Here is an 18,657-nt window from a genome sequence, read left to right on the forward strand (position 1 = left end):
AGTCAAGACGGAAGAGAGGGCGTGGTTTGCGTAGGAGCGCGACTAATCATCTGCTTAGTCGAGAGGCGGCGACGCAGCTTCTTAGAGAGATGCTAAAGCAGTGTTTCTCAACCTTGGAAGCTTGAAGATGGGTGGACTTCAACTCCCAGAACCCCCCAGCCAGCGCTGCTGGCTGGGGGATTCTGGGAGTTGAAGTCCACCCATCTTCAAGCTTCCAAGGTTGAGAAACACTGTGCTAAAGGAAGGGAAAAATAGAATAGAAATCTCAGTGGAAGCCTCTTCCCTGATTGCGCTTCTCCCTCCCTGTGAGAAAGTGAAAATGCAGTCCTACTACAGAATCCGATACTTGTCTGTCTAGGAATTAAATAGGACCGACTCCCAGATAACTGGGTTTTAAGATTCCAGATAAAATTGCTGGTTTATCCATGTCGTTCGTGGTTCGTTTCCTCGCCCGCTGCAAAGAAGCGGGGGAATTAAGGAACGAACGTGCCCCAAATCGGCTTGGGTTGATTTTGAGCAAAATCGACCAAGCTGTCAAAAACCTCAGCCAAGCACAATCAAGTTATAAGAAGTTGATAGTGAGAGTCCTAAAACATCGGGAAAAATGTCAGTTTGGCTGCTGATGTTTTTAATTTGTTAACTGGCAAACGAGGTCTTGTTTCATTTTTTATCGTGAAGTTAAAAGTTGGCCCTCCCCGGGGACCAGTCACTGCTGCTTTGTTACATATAATTATGTGAATAATAATTAAGCCTTGTCGAGGAACGTGGCAAATATTTTTCAACTAGCGCAGTTTCTGTGAAGATAGGAAACCTATCGTACGCAGGATAGGATACCTCCAACTCAGCTTTCACAAGCCCCCCCCCCCCCCCTTCCAGACGATAATGTAAGCGTGTTTTCTGGGTTTGAAGCTTGGCAATCCTTTGTGTGAAACTCAATATTCACTTGTATTGAAAACGATCCCGCTAAGCTAAGAAGAAAGGCGAAATCGGCGTCACTCGCTTTCTGGAAAACTGCCCTTCAAAAGCGTTGCGACGAAACGAACCCTTCTAATCATTTTGTACTCACGCGTGCTAATTGAAAAGTTGTGTCATGTTTACTAACTATGGTTTAGCAGGATACGCAAACCTGGTGAATTGGGTGATGTGTCAACAAACGAACTGTAGATTGATAAACAACTACCATATAACGTGTGTGGAGGAAGTTATGAACTGCAATTGGGAATGAGCGGCGACGACAGTTTGAATTTTCCTTTTTAAAAAGGCGGGATTATCATGGTTGTAACTGTCCACTTATTGGCCAAAAGGGATAAAGAAAAATAATTTAAGGAAGTTGGACTGGGGGCATTTGAATAGTCTTCCCATATCGTTGTACGCAATATGGATGAATGTATTTTAATGATCCTTAAATGAGATGTATGTTGTCATTATTTGCAAGCAATTCAGTTGGAAAGAGTGTTTCCTGGTTTCCTTTATATTATTTATTTGAATTTTGTTTGCACCGATTGTTTATAGAAATTGTTTGAAGTATTCCTTCTTTGCTGTATTAGATACTAAATGTTCAACTTGCCCATATGATGCCAAGTTAAAATATACAGAAGTGATACACATTCACCATTTTTATTGATCAATAGAAAGTTGCCATTTTAAAGTTTAATGTCTGAAAAAATCTGATTTACCTCAGCAGCTACTTTTGTGCCAGTTGTACATTCAAAGACGGGCACCAAATATTTTCAGAGGGCAGTATTTAAATTTAATTGAAATAATCACTAAAGCTAGATTTAAGAATTTCTTTTTCACATTTTTTAATGTATAGCAGAAGCACTGTGCCAGACGAATGAAAATCTAGCCCATAAATACAGAGCATCTTTCAAGACAGAGATGCATTATTAAGTAAATATGTCACCTTCAGCTCTGTTTTTTTTTTTTCCATGAATAAAGATGATATTCAGTAGAAGACACCTTGAAATGCCTTCCTGGTTGTTTTATTTATTGCTATCCAGGTTTTACAACTGTATAGCTAGAAGAGGGAAGGATAATTACAGGAAAAGGGCTTAAAATTATAGGAGGGATCAGCAGGAAAAGTAGAATTTCAATATTCCATTTGTAAAGGAGAATCAGGCAAAGAAAATGTTAAGAACTACTGCCAGTATTGATTCACAAGTGGAACACTAGCCTTGCCTCCATACACACTTGGAAAAAGATATAAATCAATTAGGCTAAAAGACATGGAATGGTTGAAATAGTGGCAGTTCTAATTTGATATTAAAACAACTAATATAACCATAGTAGTCTTATTAGATATAGAGTACTAAGGCATTAAATACAAAATAGAATTGAGATTTTTTCCCCCAAAATCCCCTTCTAAACTTTTGGTCCTTGGTGTTCTATGTGGACTGAGAAAATGGATGCAGTATGACTAGTCTTTCAATTCTTCTAAGCCAGCTGGGTTCAAGCACAATTTCTAATAGTTTGGTGTAGGGAAAATGAGAGATCTGGCTATACAAATCTGTATAGACTCCCATGCTGTCTTGTTCTTAGCATCACTTCCTTGCCTCAAGACTTCAACAGTAACAAAGGTGCATTATCTGACAGTCTGAAGCCAGAATCAGCTATGCAAAATAGTACGTTTTATCATTCAAAGCTCTCTGGATATTATACTGCCACTCCTTCAGAAAAGTTTTCATAACCAAATTGAGGTGCTTCTCTGATTTTTTAAAAAATCTTTCTTCCATTTCCTGAATTCAATGCGGTCTCTTTCCTCTTGCTGGTGTGAGTTAAGCCTGGACTTTATTCCCCTGCTCCCCCCATCCCACCTCTGCAGCAATGGTACCAGACAAGAGCCAGGGCTAGACTAAGTGAATTTATTATCTTGAGACAACTGAGCAGTTGTGGGGTGGAGAGCTGACCCCTCCCATTCCCCTAGAGTTACAGACAGATCGTTAACCATAAAGCTGGCTTCAGAAGGAAGGAAGGAAGGCAGGCAGGCTCTAACACAGGACAGGCCCCAGGCCCCTGTACTCATGCCACAGCCTAACCCCCACCCAAACCTCATTAATTGTCAGAAGTGCCAACAAATAATTAACCTGCTTCATTAATAAGTTACAATAAGTTACAGCAGGTGGCAGCAAGTGGAATGGGACAGAATTGTCTCCCTGTCCCTATATCCAGCACACAAGAGAGACATACACACGTACAAATACAAATCTTCTCACGCTTGAGGCTAAAGAAACTAAAAAGGAATTGAGGGGACAAAATGGATGCAAGACAAACAAGAGAGGCCCGTGGGAATCTCAAGTGCAAGGTGGGGGACATGGGACCAGCTGCAAGGGCAGCATGTATAGAAGAGATGGTTCAGAATGGCTCTTTGTGCCCCCACATCCTCACACAATTCCAGTCTCCTCTCAAAACAGAGGAATGCAGCTTCACATCATAATCAGGAGAAATGGGAAAATGAGGAAAGACTGATTATACATATGGCAAGATATGGTCCCAGATGGTCCTTTGCAAGTTAAGCAGCAAATTGATTCACTATACACAGGAAGGGAGAAATGTGAGGCTCAGAGGAGTTAAGAGGGGCACAGATGGCAGAGATGAGAACACCCAGCAAATGGAGGGGAAACAGGGGGAAACTGAAGAAAGGTGAGCAGATGGTAACAGTTGGAGATCAATAGCAAGAATTAAGGCCAAAATATATGTTACATGCATGCTTTTAAAACCCAGTGGCTGTTTTTCTTTTCCTCAGTTAGAATAGACTAGTGATGGAGCAATCTACAATGAAAATTAGATGTACTTAATTCTGCCTTTCCTTATTATATTCATGGAAACCACAGGGAGAAAGAAGTTGCAAAAGAAAAGTAGGCAGAATTTCCTGTCTCCAAAGGTGCTTTTTCCTAGGAGGGGGCAGAACTCAATTCCAGGCAACTGTATATAATACATAATCTGGACCCAAATCCCTACAGGCACTGGAAAAACTGAAAGAGGCTTGTCTTCAAAGGACTGAGATTGCATTAACTTGATCTAACCTCAGTCCTGGAGAGAGGGTTGTCTTGTTGTGTGCAAAAAAACAAAACAAAACAAAACACCAGCCCGGGGAAGGGGGGGGAGGAAAACTATTCTACATTTCCCCCATGGAAATAAGTTACTAGACATTTGGCGTAGCCTGAATGAGGATCTGGAGGAAGAGCCAATCTCAGTGAGGTGTGGGAATTAAGCCAGTCCCTAGCTGGGAGTGTGGTCCCTTACATGGGAAAAACCCAGGGAGGGTGGGGTTCAGGAGAAAAAGAAAGGAAATGGTCACTGCTCGTTCTCGCCAAAGACATCATTCTGGCGCCGTTTCATGCTTTCAAAATCAAATGGAGCCCCAGCCATGCGCCGGTAAATGTCTTTGATGTCATCACATGTTGTCTCAAAGTGGGTGGTGGCATCATATGATCGTGAACAGAATATCTGCAAGGGGAAAACAGGGAAACAAAATACAAGTTCACAGACTGGAGTCAATGGGGAAAGGGAAAAAAAGGCAAGATCCAGAACCAGTTCTAGAAAAATATACTCTAAAACAGGGGTCTCCAAACTTGGAAACTTTAAGACTTGTGAACTTCAACTCCCAGAATTCCCCAGACAGTGAATGATGGCTGAGGATTTCTGGGAGTTGAAGTTCGCAAGTCTTAAAAGTTTCTGAGTTTGGAGACCCCTCTTCTAAAACACTTCAGAAAACCTGAGAAATCTCACCTGACTTTCAGTTCCATCATCAGTGGGCTCATATATATCACTGATAGCCACAAACCTGGTAAGGAAAGAAAAGTGTTTAAAACCATTTCAATTGAAGAAGTAGAACTCAATGGAACAAGTTAGTATGGACACATTTATGTTCCTATTCCCGATTCTAATCACATCAATATAATTTACAGATGCAGAAACCAGCCAACCACAATCATTGGTCTCTCATCAGCACTGATTCTTTTTTCAAACCATTTTTGAGACCCATATTTGGCCTTTAGCTTCAAATATTTTTCCAGCCCATGTTCCACTACCGCTATCATACCTCACAATATCCATCAGAACTTCTGCCATTCTTCTAGCCGTTCCGGGACCTGATATAAAGCTATTTTTATTATCTGTACATCATCTTGTGCTTGATGTTTATTATACCATTAGCCACTTTGTTAAAAAAAAATTATCTTCCAAAAATCCAGTATTCAGCAATCTGTAAGATTCATACAAGGCAATGTCCCACTCACAGAAAATTACTGTGCAAGGTTGATGAATTAGACTACACTCTTTCTTTGTATGTAATATGTAATTTTCTTCCCTGGATGGAACCAGGGTAAAATGGTAAAATTACATGCCCACCACATATGGCTGCTGTTCATGAGTCTCACTCATTTCTTCTTTTACTACTGCTCATCATATTTCAAAAATTTGCAGCTCTTTTCCTTAGGCTTTCATTCTTAAGCAAAGCTGGAAAGCATTACTCAGGAATGTCCATATTTAGCAACCTTTAATAAATTGCAGCTGTGCCCCAGTGTGCTTCTCTCACCTTGAGACTCCTTAATACATATACAGAACATGTTATCTTCAAGACTGTGGATTGTCAACAGTGTTAGAAAATTGTCCCAAGTTATAGCACCGGACCAATTGTCATCACAATCAACCCAGAATCACTCACTTTTGGTCAATAGGTTCAAGCAGTTCAAGAGCTGGCTGCACTTCATTCTCAGGAGAATCTGTCTCTACAGTAGTACTGGCAATAGCGATGTACTTGCCCTGGGCAGCCACATTGTGAGCAGAGGAAATGAGACAGACATAGATATCTGGGATTGGGGAATGAAGAAAAGATGTTAGGATTGTTGAAATTCACCCAAATCTATACCTCCCACTATACCCAGAAGCTGATCTGAAACTCGGAGGAACTGCTGTCAGTCAGTATGTAGTAGACAATATGGAATCAGATGGATGAGCCCACCGACTTGGTACAGAAAAACCTCTTGTGTCCCTAAAATAAATATCTGGATTCCCACCTTCATTAAACCTACCCTATTTCACATAGTTGCTGCGTAATTAAAGGTCATAAGAAGGCAGAGGTGGGTTTCAGCAGGTTCTGACCAGTACTGGTAGTAAAAATTCTGACTGGTCCCGTCCCCATCTATTCTCTGCCTCCCAAGTCCCAGTTGATCAGGAAGAAATGGGGATTTTGTAGTAACCTTCCCCTGGATTGGGGAGGGAATGGAGATTTTACAGTATCCTTCCCCTGCCACGCCCACCAAGCCATGCCACGCCCACCAAGCCACGCCCACAGAACTGGTAGTAAAAAATTTTGAAACCCACTACTGTAAGAAGGATGCCATATGCGTGATACTCCATTCTGCAGAAGTAGCCCAAAGCATAGTATATTCAATATTCCCATATCTCTGAACTCCCATATCAATATGTCCTTACCAGATTTGCGTCCCACTTGATTCTGGGGAATGATGATTTGACAGGAGTTAGCATCACTGGTGCCACGGATAGGATGACTCAGAATACAGATGACACGCACAACCTTTCCAGCTGGGCGCACTCGATCTGTCACATAGCTGGGATCACAGATCAACTGTTTGCAGCGTGCCACCTGGAGGGAGAATCAGCATTAGCAAAAGGAAAATGTTGGATTCACCAGTTTTTCCCTGCCCATAAACTCCTAGCCTTCTTCAACAGTGCTCTCTAGAAGTACTGAGGCTGAGAATTCTACCATTGAAGAAAGTGGACTTAAATGCAGAATCCTAAATGTTTATTTCAGAAATTCATTTTGTAGCAGTATAGATGAAATTTTGTATCCTCACACAACTGCATATAAATTGATCTTGATACTATGTGTATTCTCATGCCTACTGAAATGTTAGCCATGAGTCATATGTTTTCATTTAATCCTCTCCCTTTGGATGAGGATTTTAATGTTTCAATCCTTTTCAACTAGATCAGCTTTCATACAGGATTAGATGACTTATGTGGGAATGACTGAATGAAAGTAATTTAACCAGTAGCAGCACAAGAAAATGATGAATGCTAAGAAACCAGAAGAGGGCTTCTGTAGCTCTTGAAACAAAAGCAGAGACACTTGTAGGGGAGAACTCAGCTTCACTACTGACACTGAAATTTCTCCAACACTCTCCCAGTCTTCTCCTAGCAAGCTTAATTCAAGGAGGAAGGAACTAAAGCCAACAACAACAAGGAAGGAGTACGGTCAATGGTGCTAAATCAGGAAGCTTGTCACTGTCTTCTTCATGTTTCCAAGAGCCAGCATATGCTTACAGATGGATGTTGTTTCAAGAGAAGGTACTGAGTTGAAAGGCTGAATTTTAAAAATTGCCAGATTTCCCCCCCCCACTTTAATTTGCGGGTTGAGGAAAGACCATATACACCAACTTCAGTATGGCTTTCAGGGCACCAGCTATTGCCTTTGATGCTTGCTCTGGTGCACTACCTGGTGCAATGGAAAGAAGAAGCTAGCCGTAAAGCTAATTGTTAGGAAACATTCAAGAAAACAGAGCACTGACAAGGAAGTTCCCTTGTTCTAAAAATATCTTGTGCTACAAATTCAAAGCCTGTGGGGAAAAATGGTTAAGTAAAATGATATCTCCTTTCCTCTTGTTTGAGGGTTAGGGAAGCCAAGAGCAGATGGGGCTTTACAACTCTGTGTTAACAGTCAGCAGAAACCCATAGCTTTCTGAATTCCATCTGGTTAATAAATGATTTGGACCCATGCTCCATGGATGCTTTCATTGAGCATGCAGAAGTTTTCACTGAAATTCTATTATCAGCAATCTTATGAAAGTTCTGCTCTTCTAGACTTTGTACCGTCCATGTTTTATTGAGTAACTTGGCATGGGAAGGTACATGAAACGCAATAAATAGCAAAAGAAACCCCAACTTCCTCAATAATACACAGAAAAGGGCGTAGGATAGAGAAAATGAAAGCACTGGTATTGAAACTAAATATCTGAGCATAAAGATATATTTTCCACCATTCTTTATTAAATACTCAGACCTGATTTCATTGTCACAATTGAGATTCAAGAAAGGAGAATTCCCCATTCCAACTGCTCCCAGTCACTGCTATCAGTCAATAGGGAGCAGTTTAAGATTAACACGATGGGCTTTAACGAGAAAGAATAGCCTCTAAATAGAGTTAGGTAGGAAAAGCAATCTTGAAATTCTTAAAGCAGAAAGTACTTAAATTATATATGGACTAATTTTCAAAGACATTCTATTTCAGGAATCATCTTCCCTATATAATTAGCCTTAGCAGCAATTTTATGGCCCTTAACCAAATGGAATGAAAATGCCAACTGCTCACCTCTCCTTCCGATTTGACTCCAATGACCTTGCCACCTTCCATGACAATCTCATCCACTGGTTTGTTGAGCATGTAGGTGCCACCATAGATAGCGCTGAGCCTGGTGGCATGAAGTGAATGAATGGTGAAGGGCACTGACCAGACCATTACGTCCACCACCCCTGCCCCCAAAGGCACATTTTGCCAAATAACTGTATAAGGCTGGGCTATGCCAAAGACATGCAAGAATTATCTTCCCTGTCTCAGCTGTCTCAAGTATCATACTAAGGGACTTTATTGCTTTTTTCAATAAAATTTAGCTCCCCCTTCCTCATATAAATTAAATCAACTTTCTTGAAGCCCTCCAGTATATAGGAACAGTAAGGCTATGTTCACTGAGAATTCAAGGCATTGAAGTCCAAACATATTTGGAGAGTGCCAGGATAGAAAAATATTGATATAAAACGGTTTTTTTTCTTTTTAATATATCTTATCTTCTACTCCCAATGGTGCTTTTCCAACAAGCAACTGGACCAAGAAAGTCCAGTTGCCTGTTGGAAAAGCACCCTTGGGACAAACATGACCTGGATGATTGATAATCTCCACAGACGTTTACCTTCTAGGCCAAGAATAAAATCAGAAGCAAAAGCTGCCTCATATTGTTGACTGTCCATGAGGCAGACCATACCTGGCAAAGCCCTGGGGAAGCTCACCCAGGCCATACAGTGGGTAGAGATAGGGGCTCTTCCCATAGCGGGCCAGGGATTCACTGTACAGTTTTATGCGATTGATGGTTTCCAAGCAAGGTTGATCCAAGTAACTGTGAAAAGAGAGAACAGACAATGTCATTCCTCCCCAAAGAAAGGGGGAAATAAGGGGCTTCCTGAAGAAAGAGTGAAGGGTGTTGTTATAGGAAAATCCTGAGTTCCCAGTGGTTATGGACTGCTTTACACACAGATATTTTTATAATTATTGTATTGATCCTGTATTTATATTATTTATTTATTTAATAATTTATTTAATTTATTAATTTATTTAATTAGTTTTATCTCTATTTTAAATTTTGTATCTACATGTTTTATTTTATGGCTGTTCACCGCCCTGAGTCCTTTGGGAGTAGGGCGGTATACAAATTTAATAAAATGAAAAAAATATTACCTGGTATATTTTAATCGCCCAATATCCGTGAGATGGGTGGCATAAAAATTTAATAAACAAACAAAATACTGGGATCTGCTCAGACATTAATGATTAAAGAAACTGAAAGACACGAGAAAAAAATAATTTTGCAGGACATTTCTATAAACTGTCTCCTGAAAAGCCTTAAGTGAACCCCTAGTTCACTCTCAGCTGACCCAGCCATTCCCAGAAGAATTGTATATTAGAAGCGTGGGACCATAATCAGTGTGGTGTATGATCAGAAATAAAGAGGTATGAAGATAGGTCCACTGATTGCAAGAAGGCAAGCTATGATCAATCACTCACTCATCAGTGCGGTAGAGAGCCAGTGCATGGCCTGTGAAATCAATGACATCCTGGCCAAGGTCAAAGCGTCGGTAGACTTCGCGCATGGTAGTGACATGAGGATCCACTCCCTCCAAGGTCTTTGAATCATTCTCATCGAAGTTTGCCACAAACACCAAGAACTTGCGGAAGCGTCGTTTCTCAAACATGCCCATGAGATCTGTGAGAATGAGGGTTAAAGGAGGGATGGTGCATAGCAGGTTAAAGAGCTAAATAGAACTTTTACAGCCCTAGAATTTGAATAGAATAGAATAGAATAGAATAGAATAGAATAGAATAGAGTAGAGTAGAATAGAGTAGAGTAGAGTAGAGTAGAGTAGAGTAGAGTAGAGTAGAGTAGAGTAGAGTAGAGTAGAGTAGAGTAGAGTAGAACAGAACAGAACAGAACAGAACAGAATTCTTTATTGGCCAAGTGTGATTGAACACACAAGGAATTTGTCTCCGGTGCATAAGCTCTCATTCTACAGAAGCAACAAGTGAGAAATCATGATTATAATCATAATACATTCATCATAAATCATAAGAAATAACACTCAGTAATAATCATAGGATACTAAATATGCAATCAATATAAATCATACTAGGATATTAAATAAAACAATTAATATAAATCGTAAGATACAAGCACCAAAGTTATAGTCATAAGAAGATAATGCAAATGCATCATCTTCAAAGGAAGACAGAACACCTCTCTTCAGTCTTAAAGGTGGATTATGGAATATCAGAACCATGTTTTTGAATCTGTTCACATATAAAGAGTAGTATCAGAACTCCACAATCTCAATACTTGAAATATTGCAAAAGGATTTATATTCAGGAAGGCAATTATGGCCCATATAAATTTAAATATATAAATCTGAAAAATTTATGCTGCAAGGGATTAACTGTAAAAACATTATTAAAAAGATCCAAGTATCACCTGTAAAGAAAGCTGTCTGGTGAAGCTCAGTTATAACCATGCTTCCTTACAACCTATTAACTCTATAGCTGCTTATATTTGGACTAATCATTCTCGTATAGGTATAGATTTTACCTTCCAAGGAGGCATATCCATTCCACTGACTTGGGAACAAAGAAAGAAAATGGGTGGAGAACAACTGGTTCTCCACAAATGACCTTTTTTCAAATTCAAACTAAAAAAACTTATTCAAGAGAAAAAAGTATGCTTCGGCTATCCAAAGTCCTAAAAATATCATTCTAGAATTTTGCCAATGCCATTATATACGGCCCTGGTTAGAACCTTTTCAGAATAAATTTGATAGTACTTTGGCAGCTGCTTAATCTTTTTAAACAACTGCAGATCTATTATTGAATTGTAAAACAGAATGCATAAAATAGAATATACCTCTTAAAATGATAAAACCTAATAAATATGCAACTGAAATTTACTATAATTTCAAACACATCAGATTTAGCATTTATGAAACCAGGTTAACTTACTGGAAGCCAGAGCTTCTGTCTCTGTTGATGGCACTTTGTAAATCTTTCCTGCTTTGTAGACAAAGCTACCTTCCACCACTTTGAAATCTAGGTAGCGTGTCACCTCTGTATACAGCAGCATCTTCACAAGTTGGCCTATATGGAAAATGATAAGAGGTTCCTGAAATTCTTACACCTCCCTCCATTAGAGCTCCCACACTGCATGCAGGAGATTGTAGAAATAGGCAGCACTCAAATAATTTAGAATAAATAAAATAGGTACCTCTCAGTGAATGCAAAGAAATTGCAAACAAGAAATAAAAAACTTGGACGTGCACATGAAAAATATGAGTTGAGCTACAAGTATAAGGGACAAAGCTCCAAGGGCTGCTAAACTGAGTGTGCACATTTATTAATTAGTATAAATCAACAAAATGCCAAAAGTCCTGGCATTCTTCAGCAACATACATGTCCTAGTGCTTCAGCAGCATATATTCTCAGTGACTTAAAAGAGTGTGGATTCTCTTGTAGTAATGTCCTTTGTTCCTTCATTACTGTTCATCTATAGGAAAATATACCATATCTCTGGCTAGGTGACTAAAACATCTAAACAGAATTGGACTTACCATTGGCCATGAGGAATTTAGGGATAAGATCAACATTCCAGTCCCGGCCACGCCCCATGCATTCAGAGGGCCCCTCTGTAATTTCGAAGCGTTTGTAAAGCTGGCAATTGTGGAAAGGACAAAATAAGCTTCAAAATATTGTACTTACAAGAGAGACATTTCCATTAGAACTTGCTCTACTAGCATAAGAGAGCCAGCTTTTATAGTGGTTAAGGCATCAAAGCTAAAACTTGGGAGACTGAGTTTTAGTCTTGCCTTAGGCATAAAGCCAGCTAGGTATCCTTGGTCAAGTGCCCCCTTAGCCCTGGTAGGGAAGCATTGGCAAACCACTTCTGAATAACCTTGGCATGAAAACTTCAGGGACTTGTCCAAGCAGACCCCAAGAATCAGGCACGATTTAATGGAAGAAATACTAGCATAACATAATACAGTAGTACCTTGGTACTCATTGTTAATTGATTCTGGGAGGTGCAATAAGTACCATACAAATTTTTCCCATAAGGAATAATGTAACAAGGCAGTTGACATCAAAAAGTTCTAGTTGGTGCATGACTACCAAGCAAACAAACAATGAGTACTGGAACAAAATTTTTGAGTCAACATGCACTAAGTACCAAATTCGATGAATTTCAAAGCAACTGAGTAACAAGGTACCACTGTGTATCAATGCCATCAAAATATAGAAAGGAGTTCCAGCTCAGTTTTATTCACCACACAGACTGCTTGTAATTTCTTTTGGAGCAGAACAGCAAAAAGGTTTGTCAATTCTCTAAAAGAAGATCACATGATAGGTATTAGAGCCTCATCACCCCAAATTTATTTTACTATGACCCATTACTTTCCAAGTTTCTTAGTGCAAAAATACCTCTCCCTATATATACACCATTTTAGAAGGAAAACTGGCACACACAAAGATAAATTTCACCTTTTTGTGTTGTAAACTGGCAAATGATTGGGGGGGGGGAAGCCTATGTAAATAACATTGTTACTATGGGGAAGAGGGAATGCAAAGGTTTTTTTTAACTACATTACTTTTATAACCTTGCAACCAGGGTCTTATAGTTATTTCTTGTAGGTGGGTGTGGGTACCCATTGCATTTACATTTCGATGCACACCAGTAATTGTTTGGAAATTTCTAAACACTCCTAGTAATCAAGACACATTATAGGAATGTTCATAGATACCATTCCATTACCTGAATATTTGCCTGGCTTCCTGCAATATAATGAACCATACATTAATCCAGTAGGTTTGTGCTAAGACACATTGTATTATTCAAGTGCCAAATTTTGTGCAAACAGAACTGCAAGATGTTTAGTTGTTGTGGTTCAATGTGTTGTCTATGCACAGCCTATAAAGAATGAACAAATTCTAGACAACATGTGGAGTTCAAACTTTTTTGCTGTAGCATCTAGATCACATCACAGAAAATGGGCAACGTAATTTCCTTTTATTTTCCAACAGAAAACTAAGGAGATAGATTTGGATAAGCCTAGCACATCTAAGCAGGAATGAAAAGGATACAAGGAAAATAACTGATTTTTTGAGGAAGTTCAGGTTTTCTTGCATGAATTCAGTACCCTGTCAATTGAAAATAATCCAGTAACCGCACTGTAATGTGCAGCTTCCTTATTCTGTGTTCAATCGACTTTCAATACAAATACAGGTAGTCCTCAATTTATGACATTTGTTTAGCAACCATTTGAAATTACAATGGAACTAAAAAAAGTGATTTACAATTGGTCCTCACACAAATATTGTAGCATCCTTGCAGGTATGCGATCAAAATTCAGCTGCTTGGCAATCAGCATGTATTGCAATGTCCTGGGGGGTCACGTGATTGCCATTTGAGACCTTCCTAGGGGGATTCCGGTAAGTTAATGGAGAAAGCTGGATTCACTTAACAACCATATAATTTGCTTAATGTCTGCAGCAAAAAGGTCATAAGATTTGGCATAAATCTTAATGACTGTGTCGCTTAGCAACAGTTCTGGTCCCAAATGTGGTTATAAGTTGAGGACTATCTGTATGCACATGCAGAGGCTGGATCCTCACCTCCTCCAGGGGAGTAATCGATGAGCTCTCACCCCCGTAATATGGATTCCGGTCCATATGCAACACCTTCTTGCCATTCACAGACATGATACCCGAAAGGATACATTCCTAAGGTAGAAAGTGAGTAGCATTATGCCTTCTCTACAATAAATTCAAACGTGCTGCTACTGCATGGTAAGCTCCACAATAAGAGTCCCCAAAGTGAAACATAAATGCATAAATAAGCATCTCTTGAGTGCACTTGAGACTATTCTGCACCCTCATGACCATCCCAATCTATTTCATAGAACAGTGATAGTTAACTTTTTTGGTGCTGAGTGCCCAAAGCAAGCAAGCGCGAATGCACGTGTGCATGCCCAAACCCTCAAAATGCAATGCGAGCATCCCCTGTGCATGGGCCCCCCATTTTGGCTTCCAGGTTGGGTCAGGAGGCTTTCCAGGCCCAAAACGGGGCATGGGGTAGCCTCACACTGTGCCCCTGTCCCGTTTTGGCTTCCACGTTGGTGCAGGAAGCTTTCCAGGCCCAAAACAGAAAGCCTCCTGCACCAACCTGCACCCCCCACACATGCGCCCAGTGCCCGCACGTCCCTCGCATGCGTAGCAGGGACCCGGAGACCAGCTGGCCAGCGGGAGGCGTGTACACGCGCAGGGGAGCTAGACTGGGGCAACGGCTGGCGTGCCCGCAGACAGAGCTCTGCGTGTCACCTGTGGCATGTGTGCCATAGGTTCACCATCATGGTCATAGAATTTCTCTAAGTATATATGCATATGTACCTGTGTGCACGTCTGTATGTGTATAAAAAGAAGGGCTGACCCGTAACAGAAACTGATATCAAGGTCTGAGATACTGATAAGAGCTTTCCCATCCAGAATGTGTGGACAAAGATCTGTCTTGGAATTTTATTAATAGTTAACTGAAGCAAAACTGATTTGGTGCTTCCTGGTCTTGATCTGGAGTCAAATAGATTAATGTTCTTTTGTCAGTCAGTATACAGTTTAGCAGGGCAGAGATTTAAGGCAAATCCTAAAGATAAGCTAAAGGCAAATGTATGAATGTGCAGGAGTATAAACAAAAGAAGCTCCAAAAGGATTCTCTGTGTTGTGAAAATCAAAGCCTGTTTTATTAGTAATAGATCATCTTGGTAGACTTCCACATCATCCTGATAATATACTGACGTTTACACATAAGTTCCACCAAATCTATAAATGTGTGATGTATACATACCAACTTACAAATTTTCTACATGATTTGTTCACCGCCTTTATTTAAACTGTCTAAATTTACTTCTAGACCATAGTAAAATGGATTCAGCAACGCACAGCATTCCTAATGTTGCGATATGTAACTCTCCAAACAATAATTATAAATGGTACAGAGATTACTGAATGTGTGCATGGGAACTATATCACTTCTCATAAGTGATGTCTCACACATTATCCAAGAAGCTTCTGCATTTGTGCCTTCCTCAGCATCACTTGAGTCATCGGTTCAAAGGTCTTCCTCAATGCCTTCAAAAATGGCAGAGCTTCTAAAGTACTTGAAAAGCTCTTCAAGATTCAGGGAGGTATTCAGAGATGTATCTGCCCTGAAAGTAGCCTACACTGAATTGTATAGCACAGTGAAACATCAAGAGTTGATCACAGGAAATGTTTATGACATTCTTATTATGTCACAAAATGTTTTATATTTTTATGTCGTAAAATGTTTTTTAGAATTTGCTAAATTTCAATGTCATGGGGATCATGGATGCATTTTGTAAGATAGCCCATTCAAGGTACATTGGTTGAAAAAGATTTGCCCTATGATGCAGTTTTGCTCAGCTAAAGATTACAGACATGAGAGTTTTAATAGTATATCTACTGTATTTCCTTGCAGTAATAAATTGCACTTTGAATGCACAATTAGGAATGTATACGGGAAATTGGAGATTAGATCTTTGAACTAACATTTGTTAAGGATTCTTCTGAAAAATTTACTTGTAACAATGCACTGGAAGTGGGACAATGCAGAGTAATCTTGGTAGAATCACTGATGTCAACTTGGTGTCATCAGTGGGTCACTGATTTAGGGAATGAAAGTCTGTAGAAAGTATAGATCAAAGGAAGTTTCCGTCTTTTCTCTGCAAAATAACCTTTCCATTGTTGCTCTGCAATACATTCCAATACAGGAATAGGTACGTTCTCTTACGAAGGGCCATTGCTTTGCAACAGATTACCCACTCTAAATGTGAAATGTCACAAATTCAATACCTGGCATCTTCAAGTTGAGTTAGGAAAGATTCCTGAAGCCCTGGAGAAACTCTGCTATTAATGCAAACAATTCTTAACCAATGCTTTGACTTGGTAAAAGATATCTTTTCCTATGTTCCAGGGAAATGAGGAATCCTGCTTAAATGTTCATTAAAGGAAAAGGTAAGAGACTGAGAAAGGTGTGCAATGGATCAAGACCACCACCCCAATTACAAATGCATGGGATCCACTGCGTGATTAGGACAGATGGTGCTTTTATTCCAGCAACTGGAATGACAAGAATCATAAAACCAGAATAAGGGTTGTGTATAATAAAATATAATATAGATATAACATAAGGGCTGTATCTATTTCATATTTTGGCAAAAGGAACAGAGAGAACACAAGATCTTTTAAGACTGCAGAACAGTCATACAACAGTGCCCCCCACACACATTTTTTTAAATTAAAAAGCCAATGTAGAAGGCAAAAAACCCTGTCCTATGCTGAATTTCAAAGAAAAAAAAATCCAATTTTGCCCTGTTTTACCAAAGGACCTCAAGCAATGGGAAAAGACTTACCTTACTAGAAACTAATCTGCTTCTACCAATATAGACAATTCAAAACATTCAGTGTTACAGAAAGAAGACCCAATGATGTAATGAGAATACTAGAGTCTTATAAGAAAAGAGGGAAAAGGGGGATTACTGACATAATAAAGATAGTAGGGAGGAAAAAAAATTCTGTATGTCTATACTGTATATCAGAGATTTGAATGGGGGCTGCTAATTAAACTCAATAGAAAAAGCATTTACAGTAGCGTTTTCAAAAGTCAGAGGGGGGGGAACCATACAGATAGCTCAATATTAAATAAACTATTAATATTAAATTCATCTTCATGGAAGATGAATTGTTTTGAGTTTCCTTGCGATAAACCCACATCTCCTGAAATGCTCAGGATGGGGCACATAATCCTGCACTGCAGAGCCTTCAATCTTGGGCAATGATGGGAGACAGGATCACTGTTCCCACTGGTATTATAGGATCTGGGAGCAGGAAGAGTAACATATCTACCAGAGATGGCAAAAAAAAAAACTTGGAAATCACGGCGATATTATTCCTGCTTCCTCCTTTATTAGAGATATATGGACCAGATAATCACATTTCTGCAAGAGAAGCTTTTTACAAAACAGGTCCCCCAATTTAATGCCTACATTAAAAATGCAACTAGAGATCCTAACTGATGACTTGGTGAACCAAATAAAAAGAATATATGCTGAAGGAATCAAAATGAACAAATGAAGGATCCATGCAGTTGGTGCCTATCGTTTTTTTTTCCGCTTTCGAGAAGCGCTGATGGCGCCGGGTTGCATCAGAGGAGCTGCAACGGGGCCAAAACACACCATTCACTATGGAGTAGAGAACGGGATGAAATGTAGGGCTGGACAAAACAATTGCAATTCAGGAAGGGGAACTGGTGTAAGGTGCATCCACGGACATTGAGGAAAAAAGGGCAGAGGAGGGTGCAGCGGCTGCAAGGAGACGCGCACAATACCCCCCACTTCCCGCATAATCTATGCGCGTGATGGGGTGTGTGTGTGTGTGTGTGTGTGTGTGCGTGCATGTGTGTGGCGGCGCCGAGTACTGGATTTAGGGAAGCATTGCTGCGATCCTTAAGAAACGGGGGGGTGGGGGGGAGCTTTCGGAAAGGCCGAGCCGCTTAATAAGGGCAAATGCAAGGATTACAACCCCACCCGAACCTGCCAGGGCTGCTGATGATGGACATGGATGCAGGAGCCGGAGGGGATGGAAATGCAAAATTGCACGGAGGGAAGCGAAGGGTGGAAGATGCCGGGATGGGGAAAGGGGAAGAGGCGCAGGGGAAGAGGCTCCGAAGGACTCACGGTCAAGCCGGTGCCCAGCACGATCACGTCGTAGGCCTCGTCCATGGTGCCGGCTACAGAGCCGCCTCCCCCCCCCCTCCCCGAGAGGAGCCAAGATGGGCCGCGGTACTGTAGCCCGCCTGGATCCCTCCGCCGGAAAACGAGTCCCGTTCGGGAATCTCTCCGCCGCGGGGAACCGCCCCGGCGAACTTCGCTTTTGCCTAGATATGCCGTAGACGCCCAAGGATGGGGGGGGCGGTGCGCGAGAGAGAGGGATGCGCGTGCTGGGTGGGTGCTCCTTCCTTTTTCCCAGAGTGGTGCCTACGCTTTGAAGCAAGAAAAAAAAAAAAAAGTCCCGAAGCCGCTTTTCCGGGGCTGCTCGCTTTGGGTAGGGAAAGAGGCGGGGGGGGGACCTTGTAAATCACGGGGGCCCTGCCCCACGTGTCGTCATGGCAACGGGTGGTGGCACCACCGATCCGATGCTGGAAGTAAATGCATCCGTAATTCTGACTAAAGGAGACAAATAATTCCCCTCCCCCAGGTGTAGCTCCCCTCTCCACATCCCACCCTCAAAGACTCCGTCAGAAAGATCTTAAAAGCTTTTGGTGA

At 40.7% G+C, this 18,657-nt stretch overlaps 1 protein-coding gene across 2 annotated transcripts; it reads right to left on the minus strand.

Annotated features, from left to right (window-relative positions):
- Positions 1–1,625: 1,625 nt before the first annotated feature.
- GDI1 (GDP dissociation inhibitor 1) lies at positions 1,626–18,145 on the minus strand. 2 transcript variants are annotated; one of them, XM_070938136.1, is made up of 11 exons: positions 18,070–18,145; positions 13,937–14,044; positions 11,881–11,980; positions 11,276–11,410; positions 9,797–9,995; positions 9,000–9,131; positions 8,333–8,432; positions 6,436–6,607; positions 5,666–5,810; positions 4,729–4,783; positions 1,626–4,446 (listed from the first exon to the last, which is right to left on the minus strand). In XM_070938136.1, exons 1-11 carry the CDS (start codon positions 18,112–18,114, stop codon positions 4,294–4,296), a joined length of 1,344 nt encoding a protein of 447 aa, XP_070794237.1. In that variant the 5' UTR covers positions 18,115–18,145; the 3' UTR covers positions 1,626–4,293. The 2 variants fall into 2 exon arrangements, with proteins under 2 accessions (XP_070794237.1, XP_070794238.1); XM_070938137.1 differs by lacking the exons at positions 13,937–14,044; positions 18,070–18,145 and adding an exon at positions 13,418–13,452.
- Positions 18,146–18,657: the final 512 nt, after the last annotated feature.

Source organism: Pituophis catenifer, unplaced genomic scaffold (assembly GCF_029215685.1).
Source record: "Pituophis catenifer annectens isolate HBS135680 unplaced genomic scaffold, rPitCat1.0.hap2 SCAF_2, whole genome shotgun sequence".
Taxonomy (NCBI): Eukaryota; Metazoa; Chordata; class Lepidosauria; order Squamata; family Colubridae; genus Pituophis; species Pituophis catenifer.